Raw genomic sequence first — 25012 nt, 5'->3', positions numbered from 1 at the left:
GGGAGCTTAAGAAACAAGCGAACAGTATGCAATTTAATATCACAGAATATACGGCGGATTAAAGCAGCCGAAACTTTGAAACTAGCCAAACTTAGAATGAAGATACTGATAATTTTAATGACGCCACGTCCCACTTCATCCCATCCTCTCGTGATAAAAGCATACCACCCTGAAGAAGGACTCGATCAGGTGCACCTAGCGAAAAGATATCTTATTTTAGTAGCTAGGATGGAACTTTTCATGTAATATTCGTAGAATATACAATTAGCCAACATGCTGCTCTATAAGGATACGACTATATAATCCAATTCTATACAAAGCACCATCCCTACTTTATCCATTGACTCCAAAATATCGCTCAAAAGAGGGAGGCGGATTGAAGGCGATGTTCTGTGGCATATGTCTTGTTTGGAATGTCGCGTGATTGACCATGTTGACCACTACAATAGCAGCAAATGAGTTTCAATAGAAAATAGTTGATGAATTGTGTTATGTATGCTCTATACAAAAAAAGTAAATGGAAAATGAACTGAAAAATTAAATTGAAGGAGCTAAAATTGGTGCCCTGCTCCGCTGAAAAACCAAACTTCCCTTATATTTCAAAATACTTTCGTTTCTTTCCGGATAAAAATAATAATAATCGTTAGCGCAACAATCCATATTGGATCAGGGCCTTGAAGTGTGTTAGAGCACTTCATTTAAGACCATAACGATACACTGTAGGAGGCAATGTGGTTAGTATTGCGCCCGCTCGAGATTATTACCTGGATTTGATCCAGGTACTCATTCACAGCTGAGTTGACTGGTATCCGACGTCAAATCACGATGCCAAATTTAATTGGAAACATTATGAAAATTAAAGTAGACCAGACTTAAGCAACGTGAAATGCACAGTAAAATTATCAAACTAACTTTGCATTAGACAGTTTCACCGGAACATTATTCAAACAAGCCAGAATAAGCTTCTTTGAATGATAATTGGGGTAGGATCTTATTTAATTCAATGGGATAATGAAATTATTCAAGAAACTTTCTTAGCTAAAAGTGTGAATTAAAGAAGTAAAAGATGATTCCTATCCCATACCAACGTTGAACTCCTAGATTAAACTCCAAGAAATAGCGTAAACAGAGGAATGCCATTCCTTCTGTACATAAAGCAACAAATAAATTGATTTTCCACGCGCAAATTATAAGTGCTTTGCCAATAGTTTAAAAAAATCAATTAGAAAAAAAAACAAACTCGAGCAATGTGGAGGTTTTGCGTAAATTGCATTTGTTTTTTCGGAAGCGAGCGATGCATAATGCATATGTTGAAAAATACGTACATTCAAAGAAGCTCCAGGGATCCTAATAGAATTTCTGTTCTTTTATATGGCTTATGTTTAAAATTGCGTTTGAACGTTGTCATAAGATCTTTTTTATATGATAATATTCATTTTAGTGTTTATTTAACTTTCTAGTTACTGAATACAAAAGTAGCAACTTATAAAAACATAATATCGCTTTGGCAGCAATAATTGTAAAAGGATAATGCTTAATTGCTTATTTTTGAATTCTTATCAATATTTTTTTTTTACTGTTCTTTGGGTGAAATCTTCAGAAAAATCTCTTAATCTAGGTTCACTAAAATGTTTAATGGTTTCAATCTTCTCTATATTTAAAATATAACATCACATTATTTTTGAATTATCTTTACTTTCATTTTCTAGGTTTATTTTTTATACTTTTTTGAATTAATTCTCTTTGTCTGGTTTTATTAAGTTTAAATTCTCATTAAAATTACAGTTGAATGTTAATTATGAATAGAATTTATAAGAATTACGACTAAATTAAAAAAAAAAGTAGGCAAAGCAGCGATAAATATAGTTTCATGGCTTTCTATACCAAAATAGGGTAGAGAGATAGCATAAATAACCAATGCTTCGAACTTAAAATCAATATATTCGATCTTTTCCTTGAACTACGACTTCCAATACTTCTCAATGGAGTAGCTTCTATGTGTAGCTGAATGTGGCAAATTTGGCGAACATATTTTAAACCTTTTACCTTATGGTAATTTGTACATTAAAAATATATATATTGATTATGTACATATTTCTAATTAAGTTATATAACATTCCTATTTAACAGCGTGGTTTTTTATTTTTCCGGTTGATACTTTTTATCTTTTTTACAGATACTAATTTGAATTTTTCTCAATTGAACTCCAATCATGAATAGTATATAATATAGTCTTATTTAAACATTTTTTTTGAATCGTAAAGAACCTGCCGATTCATGTTTTTCTTTTGCTTCAACTCTACGCTATCTTAAAAACTAAATCTATTTGACGAAGAAACGATGATTCGCAGAGCACCAAAATATTGTGTTTCTGAGTATGATTGTTTTGTTCGGGGTACACTCATGGAACTAAAAGTTAACCTTTACAAATAAGAATGAAATGAGTATAATCTTGAAGGAATCGTCGAGGAGTATTTTCATTGTATACTTCTTATGGGGTTCCCAATGGCATTCGTTGACTAAAGAGAAGCTGATGTCCCTCTGTAGCTAACTAGCTATCTAAGAAATTTCTTTTCTGTTATTCATAACATGAAAAACGCATGCCCAGTAGTCTTGTAAAATCGATCCTAACGAATGTTACATGGTATATGATTTTAGGTTCACACCACCTACTTCTGATAAAATTATTTGACACCAAAAACAAGTGACCTTCTATTCGTGCTTTAATAATGTATATTAAACAGCCATTGAGGCAATGGTTAAGAAATTGAAAGGGACCAGATATTGAAAATCTCGTTTTTTCGATCATCTTTGGCGTGTTAACATAACTACCAGGAGCCGCTCCAGGATTTATGGTTACTATCCTGGTACGGATGTTACAAGCGAAAATTGGCTTTGTTACTTGAATCTTTCTTCAAACAATTATTTTATTCAGATAATTTCGCTGTTTCTATTTATATTCAACGGATTGAAAAATAAAAATTGAAATCAAATAAAAAATTGAAAAAAATGACACGTTGTTATCAACAAAATGGCAAATTGAAATTTGGAAATTTTGACAGTTCTTATTAGCCTGAATCCCGAAAATACACAAAATATCTCGAACTAACATCATAAACATACAAATGTAATATCCTACAGTCTAGTCACTAGCAATTTACCCTACAAGTAGTATCCGGTTCTTTCATATCACACTTATCTGATATTCTTTTATACAGGATGTCATACAGGTAAATATATGTACACATATACACATATAAAAAATGTTAAATTTTCGGTACTCATTTCCTGGCACTACGTGAATATTTTTGCTCTTATGTTTAAAAGAATTTTCGTAGGGATAGAATATGTTTTTGGTTTTTTTCTCTCTTTACTCAATTTAAAATGAAATTGTTTGAGAAATAATATTCACTTTAAGGATATTTTTGGGAATAATACTGAAAAAAGATTTGTGTATGTCCATTTGCTTGAACCAACTTTAAATTTTCATTATAATCCAATTTGTTTGACAGATTGAAATTTTGTCAAACGTAGATATGAAGATAAATTAAATACAGTGTAATATAATTTTGATTCTATGCAGAAGTACTAGTAGTCAACGACTTCCATTTTGAAATTGCTTGGTACACTCAAGTAATTTCCCACGGGCTGAGAATTTCTGGTTCGTATCGTAGGCGGTTCATCGTCGTCATCAGAATAGTTTCGTATGGGACCACCCAAGGCTGGACCACTGAAATCATCGTCATCCTCCTGTTACGTGTAATAAAAGTTGCATAAGTTTCTGGTAAACTCTAACGAGTATCTGAATAAGACTGATAAACTTAAAAATGCATCTGCCGCATTTCAGTTTTTTCTGGATGCAATGAAATGTTTTTTCGATCAAATTTATGTGCATGCAATTAAAAGATAAATCATTCTGATTTGTTAATGCTCATATCAAAAGTGCAATAAATTAAATATATGATAACAAAACTATAAATGAAAGTTTGCTGAAATCATATTGAAGCAATTTAGTAACCAGAAAATTTTCACTAATATTTCGGAGTAAATATTATATAAAATTTATGTATAATGAATTATAACAGGAAAAGGATAGGGTTTTTTGACATGTGCTTCCACGTCCGCTACATAAGGCGGTATGATATTATTACTCCTACATTAATTTCACCACATCGTACATTGATTTCCACGGATCATTACCACTCGAAGAAACTAAGTATCCAATCTGTTCGTTTCGCCCTTTCACACCCTAATTAAATTGTGGAAAGTGTAGAAACTTTATTAACAAAACCTAAATTTGAGAAATTAGAGAAAGAATTCGGTGCTGGAGTTTAGGATAGTCGCCGAAAAATGCATATTTTTGGAAAAAAAAATCAGTAAACGGGTTTTTGAATTTTTTCATTTTAGGTATGAGATAAGAGTTAAGATTTTCTTACCAGTTCGAATGTGTTCAAATAAAAAGCTGCAAGTGGTGAGTAGTTTTTCTTGCTTATATTTTCAAGCATATTTCCACATCTTATGAAAAATTTACGATAATTTGTACGCATTCAAATGGCGAAAAATATAGTACAAACTATCCATGCGGGAGTTGGAGTGTTATTTAATGAAAGATCTCGAGGATATGAGAAAGATAATAATCAGGAAAACTTGGATACTATTGGAATCCTACCCTTAAGTGTCCGGAACTTACTATCAAATTTTCTCTTTTGTCGCTCTCCCCTCTTATCTACCAAAACTTTGTCTTTGGGTTAATCTTAGACATTGGTAAATGAAAAATCATTTGATCAAAATACAGTGAGTTTAGGGGAATTACTTTTCCTTTTGTGTAAACACAAAACCTTATTAAAATCGGTTTACTGTCTGTCTGTCTGACCGTCACACGCATTTTTCTCGGAGACGGTTATAGCAGTTGACACCAAATTTGGTAGAAAGGTGGGAACTGTGAACGCTCACGCATACAGTGAATTACATCCTTTTACGTCGAATTTAAGGGGGGTCCCCATACATGCAAAAGGGGGGTGTAAAATTTTTTTTCATCAAATATAGTCATGTGGGGTATCAAATTAAAGGTCTCGATTAGTACTTTTTAAAGCTTAGTTTTGACATTCGTTGGAAGGGTGGGGAGCGCGGGGGGTTGAAAGTGATCACTTCTTTAAGGGGGCCATTCCCAGAAACTACCCAACCGAAAAATCTGAAAAAAATCAGGAGGCTGCCACTATATGGTGCCTGGGCTCCGAAATACCTTCCATGCCGATATCTGTTTAAATAAAGTTAATAATAGTGTATTACTACAATTTTTTTGTAATTGGTTAGAAACCCCCCTTAAGTTCATCCTAGTACCATGAAATTGCAGTGATTATAGCCTATATATAGAGCATGATCTTACCAAGTTTGATGGAAATCGCACTATTACTAACAAAGTTATAATACCTCAAATTTGTTGCTTCTTTGAAAATTGAAGACTATGAATGTCAATATCACCCGAAATTGGATCCTCTCACATAATATATGGATATATTACGTGCTACGTACTAAGAAATACACAAAACCTTTCGTACCTGAAGCGTCCAGCTTCCGGTTTCCCGACTTGTTTTTTATTAGGTGCAGCGCATTTAGTTCTACGAGTGAGAGGTGTGACAAACCCGATTCAGAATAGTCGACTCAACTGACGAACGGGACAAGGGGTGAAAAGTAAGAGTTTTGGGCAACGACCAACATACATTTCCTGGCCACATTATTAGACTATCACTATCGTTTTTTTCACGTTATCGAAATAATTACATGATTTATAAGAAATACATTTAGTGCAATTGAGGACTACACATGCTAGATTTTACCGGTATTGCAGTGCCGGAGGTGTTTGCAATTACATTTTCGATTTTCATGTAACGTGATATTAAAGTATTCGACTTTCTGCTTTCTTGATATTTATTGAATAATTCATCAAATTGCAAAATTTTATCATGGGCCAAGAATGGGTTTAGATCGTTTATTGCGAAAATGTATTGTAATTGTAAGTTAGTGTATGCCGATTAAAGAGGAACCAAAAAGGAGGAAAGATCAGGAAGGTAGTCATTTTTCACACCAAGGGCAGAAAAATATCTTACAAAAATTTGTTTAGAGAACAGATCAAATCTCATTCGAAAGACGCCAATATTAACGTTGTCGAACGCACTGTAAGAAGAAAATTAAAGGATTTGGATTTTAAGGCCGAAAAAGCCTAAACAAGCAAGTGCGATAAAAATAAAACGATTAAAGTGAGCAAAGCAACGTTCTGATCAAGTTGTGAACTCCTGGGGATGGCTGACTTTCCATTTGATTTATTATAAACGACCATCATCACATCTTAATAGAAACAAATCTATTTTAGCACTTGAACTTTGTTGCAAAACAAAGCCTTATTAAAATCAGTCTGCCACAGACAATTTTCTCAGAAACGGTTACACTTATTGATACTAAATTCCATAGATAAGTTGAACTATGAATCCCACCGCATTCGGTGAATTACATTGCTGCACGTTGAACTTAAGGGACATCCCCATACACTTAAGAAGAGTTTAAAAAAAAATTCAAGGCAATTATATAGGTTTTAATATAAAGTATCATTCTGACGACTTTGGTGGAAATCCTGTCAACACGGTTATAGTAGGTGAAACTTGCTCTTCCCCGTCAAATTATTGTATTATTTTCTAAGGGATAAAATGCCAGCACCGCATCGAATCGAATATCGAGTATGGTCAACGTATATACACTACTACTGTATAAATGGAATCATTGTGTACCCAAATATTCTTACATAATTAATCAACAAATCCTTTTATACCTAAAGCGTCAAACTTCCAGCTTTCGACTCGTTATAGATCTATTTCGGCGATAGAAGTTTGAGATTTAAGTCATTTTTTGCGTCGTCGGCGAGGGCAGGAGTTTCATTCCGACTGTTATCCAGACCGAAAAATACCCCACAAAAATAATGATATGATCTGTTATCAGTAGCAAGAGCATTGGATGCGTTTACACTGTAAAAGACACAATAAGACAAGACGGCAAGAAAAAAGTCCTATAAAGTTGATTGCTGCCGTAGATCAAAGTATGGTTTCTGGATAGGGAATCATTCCTTTTTATGCAAGGATTATCCCTCGGAGACCACCTTGTGGGTGGGGGAACTTGTGGTATTTTACTACTACACTAAGGGTGTCCAAAAAGACATGAAAATGAAAGCAATGGATCGTAACTCTTCAAGTGGTAAGAAGTTACGGACTTCGAATCAATTGGCGATTTTGAGAAATTAGGTCGTGACCGAGGCACAAGTTTTGGAAGCCTCACCACTAGATGTATATTCCCTCACGAAGAAATCTGTGGAAAACAGGCTCCCCACTTCAGTGGAAAATCTGCATAGCAAATGATAGTACAGCAACTCCCTTAATGAAAGAAATTTGAAACCTCACTGCAGCCGGCCTGTTGGTGACACTGTTGCCTAACTCTTTCAGAAAACGGCAGAGAAGGCTCGGCAGAAGGAAACTTCAGCCGCAAAAGAGAAGGGACTGCAGGTTTGCCTGTCAAAACCTTTTCCTCTGCCTCTACCAGGTGATGTGGACGCAATTAATGTAATTCCAGTAAGAAGAAATAAATCCATACAGTCGGGACACCGTGAACTTGGGAAGGCTCCTAGCCGACGACAACGGAAGGCATTACGAAAGAAGACGTAGTTTCTTGAGAATGAGGACATGGGCATTGCTACGCCACCAAGTGTGGCGATATCCAGAGAAATCGGACGCAAAAAAGCGGAACTTTCGGCGGAAGGTGAGAACAAGCTGGTAACCATCCTGGACGCAGCAGACTTTTCAGTGAGCGGCAGTTTCCATAGTAGATTATTTTTATGTTAACACACATAAAGGTTAATCAAATTAACCCTAACTGGAATACTAAAGCCTCTTCATATCTGCTGGCAATAAGGCTGGCAAAATTGCAGGACTGTCCTTATATATTTCTGGTTCAACAGCCATGGATTCGTTTTAATAAAATCTGTAAATCAGTAAAGGGGGCTAGGATCATCATTTTCGTTGAAATGTCTGGAGAGATTGGTTGATCGTCACATTCGCGAGAAGGCGTTAAGGTCACACCCACTAAATGAAAACCATCATGCTCACCACGTGGAAAGTTCTGAGTCTGGTCTTCATTCTCTGGTAATATGCATACGCATACGCATACGCTTTAAATATATATAAATTGTAAAAATATACGTAATATATATAAAAAAATTACTAATTACGATATTATTTTATTTTTTATTTAGCTTCCAGCTGTCTAAATGTATCAGAGGCACATATCAGGGTCCACCCTTATCCACTTTCAATTTTATAAAACAGTGCGGTTTAAACATGTTAGGCATATTGGATACTAATGTGCAAGAGGGACTGCGGCTATAATCTACATTACACATGCATTTACCCACAAAGCCCAATAGTCACTGAAGAAAGAAAGAATCATGCAATTTCCAAATGGAAAGCCTTGTAAAGTACGTGTTCATTAGAAGATACAGTCAAACTCAATTAGGGATGTGTATCTATAGACGCATTTTTTATAATAAAAACTAATTGATTCTCCGCAATGAACTGATTGAGTTCCGCTGGAGTTTGGATGCGCTACTAACATATAACATGCAAACCAGCTACTTATTATTACATTAAAATATTGAACATTCATGTTAGTAATTACCCGTCAAAATGAATTTCTGTATTGTCAATAATCGTTTTCTATTTTTTGTGTGATCTTTGTCGATTTTCATTATGAATACTTTCTTTTTAATTCTAATAAAACCTTTGATGAGTATTCTTCTCGTGTATAATTTACAGACTATCCGATGATTAATATTAAGCTTATACACCCTTGTCTCTAGTAATTGTTTTCCTCTTTTAGTGATGGTTTTTTTATCTTACATAATCTTAGCAATGGAGAAAGCTTAATGATTTTTCGCTTTCCTTATTCTCAGGTTTTACGTCTTATTTTCGAATATTTGGAACATCATTTAATACTATTAGTTCGAAGGACATATTCTGAGTTTTAGTTCCTGAACTAATATTTCAATTGCTAGTGAGTCTCAATTTTCAGGCTGCTTTCTTCTTACTAGAGAAATGCCCTCATTGTAAACGAGTAGGAGGGCTAAATCTCATTGTTCTTCATCTTTTCCGAGAATAAAATATGCATAGGTTATTTGGATGTAAAATGCTTGATTATGATGCATGTTTTATACTGAATTTTAGCTTTTTTTCAACTGTCTTGCTATGGATTGCTTGAACGCTGCGGTCAGTTCGCATCTTTTCTTTGATCTGTTTTGTTTATTGAAGTCGTATTCGGCCATGTGGAGGTATACTGTTGATGAGCAGGCGTTTTCAAAGCAACAACACTGATATCGATGATGATAGCGATACTTTCTAGTTCTATATGCAATGAATTTGATGGATTTTTTATAAGTACTATTTATTATTTCTTTAGTCGGTTGTTTATTATATCACTTTTGATCAGATGTTGCAGTTCATTGAGAATAGAGTGTGCTCGCAATAACCGTGGGAGTAACTGTAAGATCACTTTTTGATCTATAACTTTTCAAATGAAATAGAATATACAAGAGTACATTGAGCTGGGTCATTATTTTTTTATTTGCGTAAACGTTCTCTAACACCGATTTGATTGATTTTAAAGTTTAAGTCGGAAAAGAATAACTTACAATTTAAATTTCATATTTTGAAACAGTCAAAACTACTAATAATTCTAATTTAATTTTTGGTGATGATTTTAGGTGTTGTCCCGGAGGAATGAGCCAAGGACTCTGTTTTGCATTTTTTTAATGAAGCAATCAGATTATTATATTTGAAAAGCTCGTAATTGAGAGCTGTAGTTGTTGGTACTATCCGTCTTATGCATTCGCAAACATGTATATATATAATATGCAAGGAAAGTAAAACTTAGGTTAAAATGTTCCAGAAAACTATCGCTAAAAGATTAAACAGTGTATATTGTGAGAAGTATTATCTGCATATTCCTAGAGTAACCTTCAGTAATACTGAAGTGAAAATAAGGTACCTGGGAATGTGATCGTCCCTGATAAGGGTGTCACAAGAGCTATAGCTATAGAATAAAAATGAAACAGAGAAATCTTTTTCAGAGGAATTCAAATTGATAAAGAACTGCAAATTAAAGTGGCCTTAATGCAATATTGCTATGAACTATTTAGATTTTTTTAGGGGAAACCGCACTGTGAGACTCAGTACTTCTTTATGTCAGAGATAAGTAATTTATTATAAAAAATGGGTAATAGTATGACCGATAGTTTTCCGTTTCTAGGGGAAGAGTACTTTTTCACATTCACCAAAAATTAAATTAACGAAACCCCTCTTCTTACTTTTTCTTGTAAAGAAATTAACGAACTGAACATCTTCTCTACAAAATTACAGAATTTTCTGAAATTTTCACTTACGTCGAAGTCGCCGATCGTAAATCGTGTTGCAGTCAAAGAGTCATGTGGTGGAAGATCAGGACTCACAACCTATTTTTTTAGTAGACATTGATTTGTTATTTATTACAAACTATGTAGTTAGCACAGTATATATTCTAGTGATCAGTAATTTATAGTGAAACACAGTAAAAGCCTTGAATGAAATCTTTGACTAACTGATATAAGGACAAAACCAAACACAGAACATATTTTTGTATATGAATGTGCTATATCTAAAAGAGTGAAAGTGGATTTATCAATTATTATCATTTGGAACGGATATACACGCGAAACATAGGCTTACATTTGTTCATTTTGAACTTCAACGATATTATGGGCTCTACTCTCTACTCTTTTTGATATACTTATTTTATACAAGATCAACAAAACAGTGTCCGGAGCGAATGGAGTATATGGAATAAATCATATTACAGACATGTGTTTTGTTTTCTAGCAACCAAATGCTTACATCGTCCTCGTCGATCATTTCCTTCGTGGAAGCTGTGGTCTCATTACGACGAATTGATCCTTGATGAATATCCAAGTCATATTTCAGACATTGGAAGCTTCTCAGCAGGAACACAACAGGAATTGGTAAGATTCCTGCCAAAATCATGATCAATGCTATTGCCATAACCCAATTGGGATAATTTGTTTGCACAACAGCACCCTTTAATGTCAAAGCAAATGTGGTTAATGTAATAAATTAGAGTAAATGTTGAGCTACATACCAATTCTGCACTCCACGCACTATAGGTTGGATTTTTGATGATCATGAATACGACTGATGCAATCAAAATACACAACATGATGGCAGGTCCAATGTACCTCCAGCACAATTGCCAATAAAGGCCAGGTCGGTATCCGGTCATTTGATAAATGTCTTCGGTGAACCTGGTAAATTTAGGAAAAATGGAAATTAAAGAATGAATTAGTGAATGATATAGCGTGGACTTTTCAATATAGTCACGAAAATATTAACAAGTTAAAATTTGAAAACTCGACTTACTTCTCATGTCCGTAAACATATATCACTGCAATAGCCTCCATTAATGCCACCACCACTAAGCCTAACGTGCCAGCAAATGAATCGAACATTTTTAGCCAATATTCACCAGCGCCCGTACAAAATATAAATCCAACTAAGAAGCAAAATATACAAACCACCGCAGTAACGTGTTGTTTTTTCACACGTTTGACAATGTCGATATCGAACAGAGTACATAGCATGCCTTCCAAAATTCCGATTTGTGATCCTAGACCCAGTGATAGTAGCATAGTGAAGAAAAGTATCGCCCAGAATGGTGCGCCAGGTAATTCGACAATTGCTTGGGTAAAAACAATAAAAGCTAAACCAGTTCCTTCAGCGGCCTGTGGTTAGATATAGATAGATATTAAAATAAGGTGATGGGTTTTGAGCGTTGTATCCTTATGCGCCGAAAGCAATCAATCGAGCACAAATTTCTCCAACGAATTGCCTCAACCAATTAAGATAAAAATTTATTTAAATAATTCATTAGTTATCACTCACATTATCGAGCTGGGTAGAAAGACTGCAGTTTTCCATTTCCCAAGTTGTTGTGAAGTTTGGGCTTAAACTAGCCATAGCGTTTTCATATACCTCCGTTGATACATTTTTGGACGGAATTAATTTGTGATTGAACAGAATTCCTTTATTACTAGAAAAGAGAAAAATAAATAGAGATATCCCATCAAGGAAGTCAAAAATAAATTTTGAATTCATTTAACAATCTCAAACAATTTTATAGTTCCTTATTGGCTACTACAGGTGGCCATATACATTTTTTTGCGGAATGAGGTTATCAGAAGCTGTTCTTAATAAACCTATCTTGAAAGAAGAGATAAGTAGTGGACAAGCATCTCAGACAATGCCATGGCTTAAGTGATTGAATGAACCACCTCTGGGACGGGGCTGCTTATTAAAGAAGCTAATATTGAAATGCAAACCTATTGGATAAAAATTGAACAAGCTTTGCTGCACACTAGTTTGATACATAATTCTGAAATGTATTTCGTTGCGGGAAAGGTATAGGTCTATTGATTTTTTCGGTCTATCCTCCTATCCACGGTTCACAAAAAAATTCTGCAAAATATGGATGCTGTTTTGCGACATCCTTTCTGAGCGATATAAGATCTTTCTTTTAATGCTGAGTGATTTGTAGATTCAACAAATTCCTAATGAATTTCAATTCAACTGTGTTTCGTTATCATCGTAATGCAATGCGCCATAAGCCTACAACATTTTTTTTCACCAAATATAGTCATGTGGGGTATCAAATGAAAGGTCTCGGTTAATACCTTCCGAAGTTTTGACATTTGTTGGAAAAGGGGAGTTCGGGTCGAAAGTGATCATTCATTTAACGGGGCTATGCTCAGAAACTGCCCAACCGAAAAATCTGAAAAAAAACAAGAGGCTGCCACTACATGGTGGCTAGGCTCCCAAATACCTTTCATACCGATATCCCTTCAAATAAAGTTAATAATAGTATGTTACTATAATTTTTAGTAAATGGCTGCAGATCTCCCCTTAAGCTCATCTTAGCACCACGAAATTGCAGTAATGTAGGGTATAATATAGAGCTTGATCCTACCGCACTAATACTAACAAAATTATAATAGATCAAAGTTGTCACTCCTTTGGAAACTCAAGATTTTGAATGTCAATATCACCCGAAAGCGAATATTCTCACATAATATATGCGTATATTACGTGTTACATACTAATGGGACAAATTCTTTATAAAAGAAATGCACAAAATCTTTCATACCTAAAGTGTCCAGCTTTCGGTTTCCCGACTTGTTTAATTTACTTATACTGATAGTCATCAAAGTAAAGTATGAACATATGATTATAAGGCCCCCTCTGCCCCCCCCCCCCCCTCCATGTTTAGCTTTCCATTCTAGTGTTGTATTGCATTTGGATGCCTATCATACTTGAAGTCAGTTGAAAAGGTGGCATTACATCTTGCTTTATGGTATTGCCTAAAGATGACAACTGAATTGAAGAAAAGCTAAGACTTTTAAAGGGGTCATCCCGTGTAAAGGCCGTTTTTTTTGTCTTTTTTATTAGAAATTTTTTGTGAAGAACTGGATAAAGATACAAATACGAATTTTTCGCCATAGATTTAGTAATATCTTGGGCGTGTATAGTAATTTTTCCAGCCCGATCGCATAGTTCGTTATTGAAATACAGAGAAATTTATACACCCATCTCCAAAAAAGGTGTTTTCTGCTGCCACACTAGAGGGCGCAGCGATCATCTTAAAGAAAAAAGTAAACGGCATTTTAACGTACAGACTTAACTACAGTCCGCAAACTAGTAATATTAAAAAATATTAAAAGCTAAATTATTGGTGCCGTGTTAAGTTTTTTTGTGAATTTTGGTGATTTTTCGCGGCTTCGTTAATGAACATAAAAAAGTACTAATTGAATCGCAATTATTCTAATTTGCGGACCGTAGAAATATGTTCTGAATAAGTCTTGAAAATTTCAAAGAATTTCTTTGAATAGAGTTTGGGCTTTGGTGGCAGCCGATTTTCAACATGCAGTTTCGAGAAAAACGCATATAAAAAGTAGAATGCTATTTTTAGCCATAAAACCTTAACTGGCCATTAATCTGCTATACCTAGTCCACAAACCTTAGGTTTATACAAGACACACATGTACTGCCTTGGCTTCACTTCTTGTCCTATTAGCGAAGTCATTCGGACCGATAAATACAAGCTTTATTACGGCGATCGACATAAATCTGGCATGTGACTTATCACGTGTTTAACACTATAATTTCCGAACGACTCCCAATATCAAAAAAATACTTTGCCCATATATTTTACACTATGTCTAGATACAATTGATGCAAAAAATTAGATTCCTCGGATCCGACACACGGGATGACCCCCTTAGTGGATTGGAAATGGACAAATTTTATTTGGTTAAATCTTTGTGATCGCACTTCTGTTTTTTGTTGTAGAGTCAACAACATAATAGATAGAGCAATTAGAGTGGCAATGAATATAGCAATTCTGTTGATTTGGATAAAAAATATAAGACAAAATAAGGTCAATAATCGCATTACTTATGAATCTATTAGAATGGGATACTAGTATACGCGTAATGGAAATAAAAACTTCGAACCATAGAACTAAACAAACAATATTTGTTTTATTTAAAATTAACCAAATTAGTGGTAATTTTGGTTATTTATTGAATACTTACACTTCAATACATCGTTCGACATTCACTGTAGCTTTGAATCCCAAAATAGCAAATATTACAACGCTGGCATATATTGCAGTGATTGCATTGCAGACTGACACTAGGACGACATCTCGAACGCAATTATTCTTTGGTGGATTATAACTTCCGAAGGCTATTAACGATCCAAATGCGAGACCGAATGAATAGAATACCTGAGTTGCAGCATCCAACCATACTGTTGGATTAGCTAATTTCTCGACTTTCGGTGTATACATGTGCATGAGTCCTGCTCCTGCTCCTTTTAATGTTATTCCCCTCACGAAAAATATAGTTAACACAATATAGGGGAAAAGTGATGTGAAATAAACCACATTCCCTGAACTTTGAATGCCTTTCATTACAATGAAAAATACAACTGTCCATGATAGGAGCAGGCATAAGACAATCCACCATTTTAGGCCACCAGGCTCTTCCATAGAAGGAGCTGCATCAAGAGTTGTTCGATACCAAAAATAAGCTGTCTCTGACGATCGCGCGCATTCGGGCACTTCGCTGCCATTTATCATTGGACATGATGACCATGGTAAGGGAAACTGAAAAGTGAATAGAATTAGCAAACTATGTATGTAAGGCGTAAAACAAATGAAAAGGAAACTATATTATCGAATAAGGTCAGTAATAACGAAAACTATCATGCTATATTCGAGTGCTCATTTTACTGCTGGAGTAAAAGAACAGGGGGGACCTTCATCATGGACTCTATCTTAAGGTTTGAATCCTAGTATGAATTGACTACTTACCCGAAAACTGTTGAACAAGTAGAAGAAACACCACGTAATGATAACATTGTAATAAAGCGCAACGAATAGTGTTACAATGCATGACGATATTCCAATTCCACCCAGCCAAGGATGAATAGTATTCCATACGCCTAATGCTCCCAAGCGCATACGTTGTCCAATACCAAGTTCAATAAGGAATAGCGGTATTCCCTCAAGTACTAACATTATCATGAATGGTATGAGGAAGGCACCTGAAACGAATGAGCATGGAAAATACATGTTAGCATATGGAATTTATTGAATGAAAATGTGTGTATTTCGTTTTACTAGATTTCCTTTATATCTAAATATTACAGGTAACATATTTTGGATAACTTGACGTCACTCAAGCTCCCTGGAAACTATTCATGCAAGCATAATGAAACATTTCCACATAAATGTATGGAATAATTTGGATTGCAGTAAGTCATGGTAAAGCCTTTTCCTAGTCACATACGTATTTACTTGTTTTTCCCGGAGAGAAAATAGTATTAATGAAACACGGATGTAATGAATAATATGAGAAACTGGAACACAATCGAAATGAGGCGGAAGGAAACATCCACGCACATAGTAAGACATGTGGCTACAATTATTGGTGCTCATTCCACCTAGTATGTGTATTCGTTGGCGAAAGGAATAATAAAATGAATACTTTTCTGAAGGTGGCTGAAGATTCGGTACGTAAAAAGAAAATATATCATTTGAATTCCGACGACTACGTCTCATTGCTTTTTATATTAAATCTTCAATAAATCCGCAGACTTATATGTTAAGGCGAAGAAGCATCATTAAATATAATAAGATATTCATCAAGCGTACAAGCACGGACTTTATTTTACGAAATGAATAAACTTCTAAGGATGTACGGATATATATATGAAGAGTTATTTGTTCACCTCCAAAAATTCATTACTTGGTTTATTAAGGGGTTATATACAGCTGCAGTGAATGTTATAACCTTCACTCGATTTTTTTCAACAGCATAGTACTGTTACCAACATCAATTAATACACATTGTGGTGTACTTGTAAAAGTTTTTTTTTTAAGAAAAAATATTATTATATTAATTAAGTATCTACAGCTAATTTCTAAGAATTTTTTTCGGGAATGTTTTGCGGTGCACACGATAACGATTAATCCGAAATCAGAATTTTAGAGAGTTATCGTTAGTATATCGTACTATCTAGGGGCTGCACGAAGGATTTGTCATAATTCTAACTTTTAAAATATGGCAACGGTTTCAAAAAAAAACAAGTCGGGAAACCGGAAGCTGGGCGCTTCAGGTATGAAAGGTTTTGTTTGCTTCTTCTGTGAGTATATTTAAGTGTAGAACTATTCCATTTGTACGTAGCCCGTTATGTATTTGCATTTAGCATATCTGACTACACACTTCAATGTGATATTGATATTTAGTTGCAGTAAATTTACAGGGGAGAGTCAACTTTGAGCTACTGTAATTTTGTTAGTAATAGTATGATTTTCATCTAGCTTGGGGATAATATGCTTCATATTATACTACTACCAACTTTTATAGCTCTGGGGTAAACTTAAGGGGGTTTTACTCAATTTCCCCAAAAATATGGTAATATACTATTATTAACTTAATTTGAACAGATATCGATATGGAGAGTATTTTGAAGCCTCCCCCGTCTTTTTAACAAATCTCAAAACTAAGACCGGCTTCGAAAAGTACTAATTGAGACCTTTCATTTGATACCCCACATGACTACATTCGCTAAAAAAAATTGTCCACCCCCCTTTTACATGTATGTAACCAATTCCGGCGCAACCTAGGAAGACAGGAGACGGAAGCTTATCGGCCCACCCGGAAAAGGCCACTAACCGCGCCGAAGAATCTACCTGGACTAAAGTATGATAGAAGGTAAGAAACGGTTGCAAAGGAGAGCCAGGCCAGACGCGCTGATCATAACAAAAACTAGCGAGCTGACGTACGCGGAGATTTTGCGTAAAGTAAACTAAGCGGTAATGTTACGCGTATCAGACGTACGCAGAAAGGTGATCTGTTGCTGGAGCTTAAAGCGGGTGAAGATGTAGGCGAAAACCTACGAAAAAAAATCGAAGTGGCACTAGGTGAGGCTGCGGCAATCAAAATGAGCAGAGATTCAGTGGGGATAGAATGTAAGGACTTGGACGAAATCGCCACGAAGTCGGAGATCTGTGAAGCCTTGCAATCTCAATTAGAACTACAGTCAGTGAGCGAGGCCAACGTGCTACGACTTAGGAAGGCGTACGGGGATACACAGATAGCGTCGACAAGTCTTCCTATCGAAGCAGCAAAAAAGGCGATAGCAGCAGGTAAAGTTCGTATTGGATGGGTGGTTTGCCGGATACGGGAGCAAAGTCAGGTGCATAAATGTTTTAAGTGCTGGCAGTTCAGCCACATTGCGAAAGCCTGTAACAGCTCACAATACAGATCTAGTCTGTGCCGCAAGTGCGGAGAGCGAGGCCATTTTGCGAAGGATTGCAACGGAAAGGCCAAATGCGTGTTCTGTATCGAAATGAAAAATAGCGACAGCGCCCACATTGCAGGAAGCAGTAATTGCCCAGTATTCAGAAAAGCGTTCATAAATAAGCACAAATGAAGTTTATGCAACTAAATCTGAACCACTGTCGAGCGGCCCAAGACCTGCTCTCCCAGAGCGTGTTTAAAAATAATGTCGACGTAGCTATTGTATCCGAACAATATGAAAATCTTCATAGCGGAGTATGGGTAGCTGACAAAAACAGCAAAGCCGCGATATGGAGCTGCAGAAGTCGTGCTATAGAAGATGTAAAAAAACATCCAGAGAACGGATTTACACGTGCCAAAATAGGAGGTATATACGTCTATAGTTGTTACGCAGCCCCGAGCCTCACGCTGGAGGAATTCACTTTGTTGCTTGAGAAACTATCTTTTGATGCCAGGCGCTATAATCCCAAAATAATTGCCGGTGATTTCAACTCATGGGCAGAAGAATGGGGAAGCAGAAAAACAAATGCAAGGGGACAAATACTGCTAGAGGCATTCTCGCGTCTAAATGTCGTACTTGCGAACTCTGGGGCAGCCAACACATACCAGAGGGGAGAATTACAATCGGTAGTAGACCTCACTTTCGTCAGTGACACCCTTATCAAAGACTTGCAGTGGCATGTTAGCGAAGAGTACACACACAGCGATCATCAGGCTATTGTCTTCCAAACTTCGCGTAGGAATTATATGAAGCCACCAAAAAGAATAACGATGAGCTGGGTAACTAACAAATTCGATGAAGAAATATTCAAGGAGGTACTTCTAGATGACACATTAGTATCGGGAAGCGCACAAGAAAAAGCTTTACAGGCCGCGGAAAAATTGCAGCGGGCATGCGATGCGTCTATGCCACGGCGTAGCGCTTTCCGAAGACGAAATCCCAATTTCTGGTGGAATTCAGAAATTGACGATTGTCGGAAAAACTGCCTCAGAGCTAGGAGATGCTCCCAGCGCAGAAGAAATCAACCTGAATTCGTTGAGCTGCACATGCAATACAAGAACTCGAGGAAAAAATTGCAAGTAGCTATCACGAAGAGCAAATCCGAACATTTCAAGCGGATGTGTACCGAAGCTGATTCTGATCCATGGGGTGGCACCTACAGATCTGTAATGTCATCACTGAAAGGCAAGCGCTCCCCACCGATTACCTGTCCAAAATTACTACAAAACATAGTGGACACTCTCTTCCCAGAGGATGTGAACTACACAAATCTGCTTAAAGTGCATGTAAACCCCGACGAAATTCCTGAAGTGGTAGAAGAGGAAATTTTTGATGCAGCAAGGAAATTCGTTGAAAATAAGACCCCAGGGCCAGATGGAATCCCGAATATCGCCCTGAAAGTGGCAGCCAGGTCAGCACCAGGTATGTTTGCAAAGTTTTTACGGCATGCCTTAGAGAAGGAGAATTCCCCGAGCAATGGAAGCTGCAAAAGTTGATACTTATTCCGAAGCCAGGTAAACCATTGGGAGACCCCTCCTCATATCGACCGATATGTTTGGTCAATACCATTGGTAAACTATTTGAACGAGTATTATACAACAGGCTGCTCGCTGTTGCGGAAAAGGAAGGAGGCCTATCCGACAACCAATTCGGGTTTCGTAAGGGGAGATCAACCATTGATCCAATCAGCATGGTGACTGGCCTGGCTCGCGCTGCAATACAAAATGACAAATGCTGCGCAGTGGTGACACTCGATGTAAAAAATGCATTCAACACTGCAAAGTAGACGAAAATTGTAGAGGCTCTAACCAAACTATAGGTCCAAAGTACAACGATGCGTACACGTTGTTGCATTTCTTCTTGGAAGAAGATTACATTGCGACTCGGACGATGGAGAGAAATTATTCCCAATGACGTGCGGTCTGTCTTAGGTCCCTTACTGTGGTTAATTATGTACAACGGAGTGCTGACGCTACGCCTTCCTAACGGCGTGACAACTATTGGCTTTGCGGACGATATCGGGGTAACAATAGTGGCAAAATACTTAGACGATATCGAAATCTTTGCAAATGAAGCGATATGGGAGATCAATTCCTGGTTGAAAAAGTCCGGTCTATCACTTGCTGAACATAAAACGGAACTAGTGCTAATCAGCAAAAGAAGGAAAGACACGACCGTGAAAATTAAAGTTGGTGAAAAAACAATTTACTCCCAAGAGTCGCTTAAATATTTGGGAGTAATGATTGACAAAAGACTCAACTTTAAAAAACACATTGAGTGCGCTGCAACTAAAGCATCTTGCATCGCTGTAACGATCTCGAGGATACTACCGAACATTGGTGGACCAAGACAAAGTCGACGTCGTCTTATTTCAAGGATAGTTAGTTCTGTGCTACTCTACGCAGCTCCAGTTTGGGCAACCGTTCTGGAAAACAAATCAAACTGCGGAAAACTAGGAATGGCGTATCGACTAAGTGCACTCCGGGTATGCAGTGCTTATCGAACGACATCAGGAGAAGCAGCATACTGGCAGGGACAATCCCCATAGACATCTTGGCGGATGAAGGTCGGCGTCTCTACGACAATATGTATGCAATCGGTCAGTCTATTGTACTTCGACGGCAACTAGCACGTATCATTCCAAACATTCGAAGATGGATGGAAAGGAATCACGGGGAACTAAGCTACGAGCTAACACAGTTTTCAAGTGGACATGGAGGTTATCGGGCTTATCTTTATCGATTTGGACACGACGGGTCACTATGGTGCCCAAGATGTGGTAACGTGGTTGAGAATGCGGAGCATGTTGTGTTTGAGTGCCCAAGGTTTACAGCACACCGAACTAGGCTGGAGGCGATCGCAGACAGGCGCTTAACACCTGGAAATATAGTGGGGTTTATGTTGGAATCAACGGAGGCTTGGAATCAAGTGGTAATTGAGCTGAAAATGATTCATGAACAGCTAAGACATGAAGAACTGCGAAGAAAGCAAGAAAGGGAGCGAACAATAATGTGTCGCAGCTAAGAACTGATCCAGCCCCACGATGCAATGCTTATAGCAGTCCTGTGGGGAGAGTGGAAGAAGAAGGAGGTGGTTTTAGTGAGTAGAAGTCTCACATAACTGTATGGTAGGAGGCAGCAGTAGGTTTTGAACCTTTCCACCTTCCAACGATGAAAAAAAAAAAAAGACAGACAGACATTGACCATTGTTTTTCAAGCTAAACTTTAAAAATAAGTCAGGAAACCGGAAGCTGGGCGCTTCAGGTATGAAAGGTTTTGTTTACTTCTTTTCTGAGTATATTTGAGTGTAGAACTATCCCATTTGTACGTAGCCCGTTATGTATATGCATTTAGCATTACTGACTACCAACTTTAGTGTAATATTGATATTTAGTTGTAGTAAATTTACACGGTAAAGTCAACTTTGTGCTGCTGTAACTTTGCTACTAATAGTATGATTTTGATCAAACTCAAAGGCCTCAAAATACTCTCCATATCGATATCTGTTCAAATTAAGTTAATAACAATATATTACCATATTTTTTGGAAAATTGAGTAAAACCCCCCTTAAATTTATCCTAGAGTTATAAAAGTTGGTAGTAGTATAAAATATAATATAAACCATATTATCCCCAAGTTTGATCAAAATCATTCTATTAGTAACAAAGTTACAGTAGCTCAAAGTTGCCTTTACCATGCAAATTTACAAACGGAAGTACTAAATCTGACATGCTAAATGCATATACATAACGGGCTACATACAAATGGGATAGTTCTACACTCAAATATACTCAGAAAAGAAGTAAACAAAACCTTTTATACCTGAAGCGCCCAGCTTCCGGTTTCCCGACTTGTTTGGTGTAGGTTTCTGTCTATGAGCTTGTAAATTTATGGTTGATGTACATATTAAGACACGTTTTATTATAACTTAAAAACTGCGAAACTATAAAACAGTTAATTGAGTAAGGAACGTAGAAAACATATTTCAGTTTGCCCATAAATTTAAATATTAACCCATTAAAATTGCTGGGACCACCGGTTATCACCATTCATCCACCATCAAATTTTCTGTAGTAAATGGGGTATTACCGGGCCAATTTGCAGTCATTGAATCAGCTAGTGCCAAATAATTTTTTATTCTGCTTAAGTAGGCATCTGCATTGAGTGAACTTGATGCCGAATTACTACAAACGTAATATGATTCCTCCCAGACTATGTAACATCCAAGGAACTTGTTTCTAGAAACCGTATTGCTTGGACGCAACTCCTCATTCACCCTCCGGCGAATGCAAGGCACTCCATCGAGCTGGCTGAGGTTTATTTTTGATTCACCGGTAAATATTACTTTCCTGCAATCCGTCAGCAAATAATGTTATTTTGCAAATTTTAAGCGAACCACACCCTTTTAGCCGTTAGCGCCGCCTTTTTTCGTGGTCGGCTTGTTTGAAGATTTATTTCTCATACACTTCTCCACCTGATATCTATTTGGTGACACTGCGGAAGTATACTGCTTATTTGGTTTGATGTAAGATCGATTTTTTAAGCAAATTTCCTTTAAAATGCTATCCTTCCGCGCCGTCCTTATCCGATTCGCTTTTCCACTTAAACATATCTATATCTGCGCAAAAACCTTAAGACAGTTACATGACTACATCCTACTTCCTTCCCGATCGCGGTCAGTGTCGTCCCTTAACTTAAAAATCCCAAATTCCTGCTCACTGGTTAACTTCTGCATTTTCACTGTTTAACACTCCAGTCACCACTGAAAATCATTTCACGCGCATTTTTTTCAAATCTTGTTCAATTTCAGGACTTCTAAACTCACCCAGCTTCACCGTAATGATCTTAAAAATATTGTGCAAAAAAACAAAGCTGCAATGTTCGCCTGTTTTTGAATCGATTTTGCTATAGGGCTTTATTGTAACATTTATCTGGCCGCCCCGCAAATAAATAAATGAAAAGACAAAAGATTTGAATTTGTTGATGAAAGTTCCTCAATTCCTCAAATACGATAACTTTAATTAGAGCCAGCTTTATATTTCTGTACAATTGTTACAGATTGCAATTGTTTCGAAAGACATTTTCACGGAGTCTGTTGTGACAATATATTTATTGAGCGGTCGAAACACGCCACTGAATAAGCCTCAGAAAGGTGTTATGTTGTGCACATTTTGGCTAAGTGACTTTTAAAACAACTTTTTTCGAACATCGTTCTGATATGGAAATATGGAATTACCATCATATTCGGCTTTTATCCTATACGATGAAAATATTATAGTGTATCCTTTGCGGAGTTCCAATTGAAGTCGATACATCAACCACTTCACATTTTCACCGGTGTGTATTGTGAAAACCAATCTCTGCCCAGTACTATATTAATGACCCAAAACATGTGCTATGGTAGAAAGTGGGACCTAGTATGCTCGAATCGTTCGTCAATCTCTTTCCAAACAGTCGACGTAACGTGACGACTGATTTTGATTCCACTTGAAGAACACTACAAACATGATTCTTAATAATACGTGGAAAAGATTGTTATGGAGCCACAGAAGGACCTTCGGAGTCAATCCAGACTACTCAACGATGGATCCGGCAAAAAAAAAGACAAATGAAATGCATTTTCTTACGGAACGTTCGTTCCCTGTACAGACCAAAATTTGCTTAGCAGCTAGCAGATACTCTGGCCAATATAAGGCTGATATTACTGTGTTACAAAAGATGCACTGCTAGGGATCGTTTTTTTTTTTGGAAAATAGCCTTGTATTACAGCGGCCATCTGGTAAACCATGTGCTCGAAGTAGGTTTACTAGTCAGTCAAAGAATGAAACCTGCTGAAAGCATAAGCGAACGCTATGCACTCTTCGCTTGCGAGGAGACTGCATTGTTTGGAGAAGGATACCATTCCTTGAAGCCTACCTTGGTATGCTATCAAAATCATATTTGAAGATTATAAGAGCCAAGTAGGGACACACCTTTCTTCAGGCCATACTTCTACTTCTATAGCCTTCTTCGCACAAAATTGCGAAAGAAAACGAACTGCAGATTATCCAATTAGCAGCGGCACATGAAATAATTACTGAAAGTACCTACTTTATGTGGGTCCTTTCAGACAGGATTACTTTCAACCAAATTTATCAAGTGCTAATCGAAAGCCTTGATCAATGTCAAAATATTCAGGGGGCTAATATCGACTTGGATCACTATCCCGTTGGAGCTTAGGGTTCGAATAACAATACCAACTCCAATTTGAAAGAACGCGGGCAAGCGCAAAAACAGCAAGAACTCTGTCGAGCGAAGAAGTGATTTCAAAATCAAAAACAGCAAGCCTGGGAAGACCAAAAGGTCAGTGAACTCGAGAAATACAAGGGGTAACTGCAAGTTTTCCTAACAACAGGAGGATGAGGCGATATACAACTCGATGCTCATTTTGATGAATTGTTAAACAACCGCAATATCGGCTAGTTGAAGATCGCGCCTAATGAAGACGATGGACAAATGTTGCTTCCACCAAGCATAGGGGAAAGATTCGTGCAATTCATCAGCATGAGTATCATTAGCCGAACTGGTTAAATATAAAGGCCGCAAACTATACCAAGTAATTATGAATGCCTGATGACTGGCAGCGAGGCATTATCTGTCCCATACGTAAACAAGTACGGAAACCGGAATGAAAGGTTTTGTTAATTCCTTATGGATGTATTTTTGAGGGCAGAACTTTACATATGTACGAAGCCCGTTATGTATATTTAACTTGTTAAACTACTCACTTTAATCCGATATTGATATTTAGTATTTGGGGCTGCAGTAACTTTACCCGGAAAAGATAACTTTGAGCAACTGTAGCTTACGGAAATACCGGGGTAATGAAAGTTGGTTATTCGCACAAATCGCAGGTATGCAGGTATATCGAAAAATTGCTAATTGATAAGCTTAACAACCATCTGAATATGTTAAACGCCATCTTTATTTTGGTTTGCCTTTAAGGTGTCTATCCATCATTAGGCCAAT

The 25012-nt window shown here is 36.8% G+C and overlaps 1 protein-coding gene across 14 annotated transcripts in view; it reads right to left on the bottom strand.

Annotated features, from left to right (window-relative positions):
• Positions 1-1421: 1421 nt before the first annotated feature.
• Positions 1422-25012, bottom strand: part of LOC119655953 (sodium- and chloride-dependent transporter XTRP3) — a 73497-nt gene continuing 49906 nt past the window's right edge. For 11 of the 14 annotated variants that reach the window (XM_038062157.1, XM_038062159.1, XM_038062158.1 and 8 more), the window contains exons 3-10: positions 15511-15743; positions 14729-15303; positions 12024-12171; positions 11502-11863; positions 11224-11386; positions 10962-11162; positions 10475-10543; positions 1422-3750 (exon numbers count right to left, since the gene is read on the bottom strand). In XM_038062157.1, the coding sequence (XP_037918085.1) occupies positions 3589-3750; positions 10475-10543; positions 10962-11162; positions 11224-11386; positions 11502-11863; positions 12024-12171; positions 14729-15303; positions 15511-15743 (1913 nt within the window). In that variant the 3' untranslated portion in view covers positions 1422-3588. Of the gene's footprint in view, positions 3751-8910; positions 9438-9470; positions 9600-10474; positions 10544-10961; positions 11163-11223; positions 11387-11501; positions 11864-12023; positions 12172-14728; positions 15304-15510; positions 15744-25012 lie in introns of those variants that run through there. The other 3 variants (XM_038062169.1, XM_038062171.1, XM_038062168.1) reach the window with 3 other exon arrangements.

The sequence above is a fragment of the Hermetia illucens genome, chromosome 4 (assembly GCF_905115235.1).
Source record: "Hermetia illucens chromosome 4, iHerIll2.2.curated.20191125, whole genome shotgun sequence".
NCBI lineage: Eukaryota > Metazoa > Arthropoda > Insecta > Diptera > Stratiomyidae > Hermetia > Hermetia illucens.
This window is presented reverse-complemented; position numbering and strand designations above follow the sequence as displayed.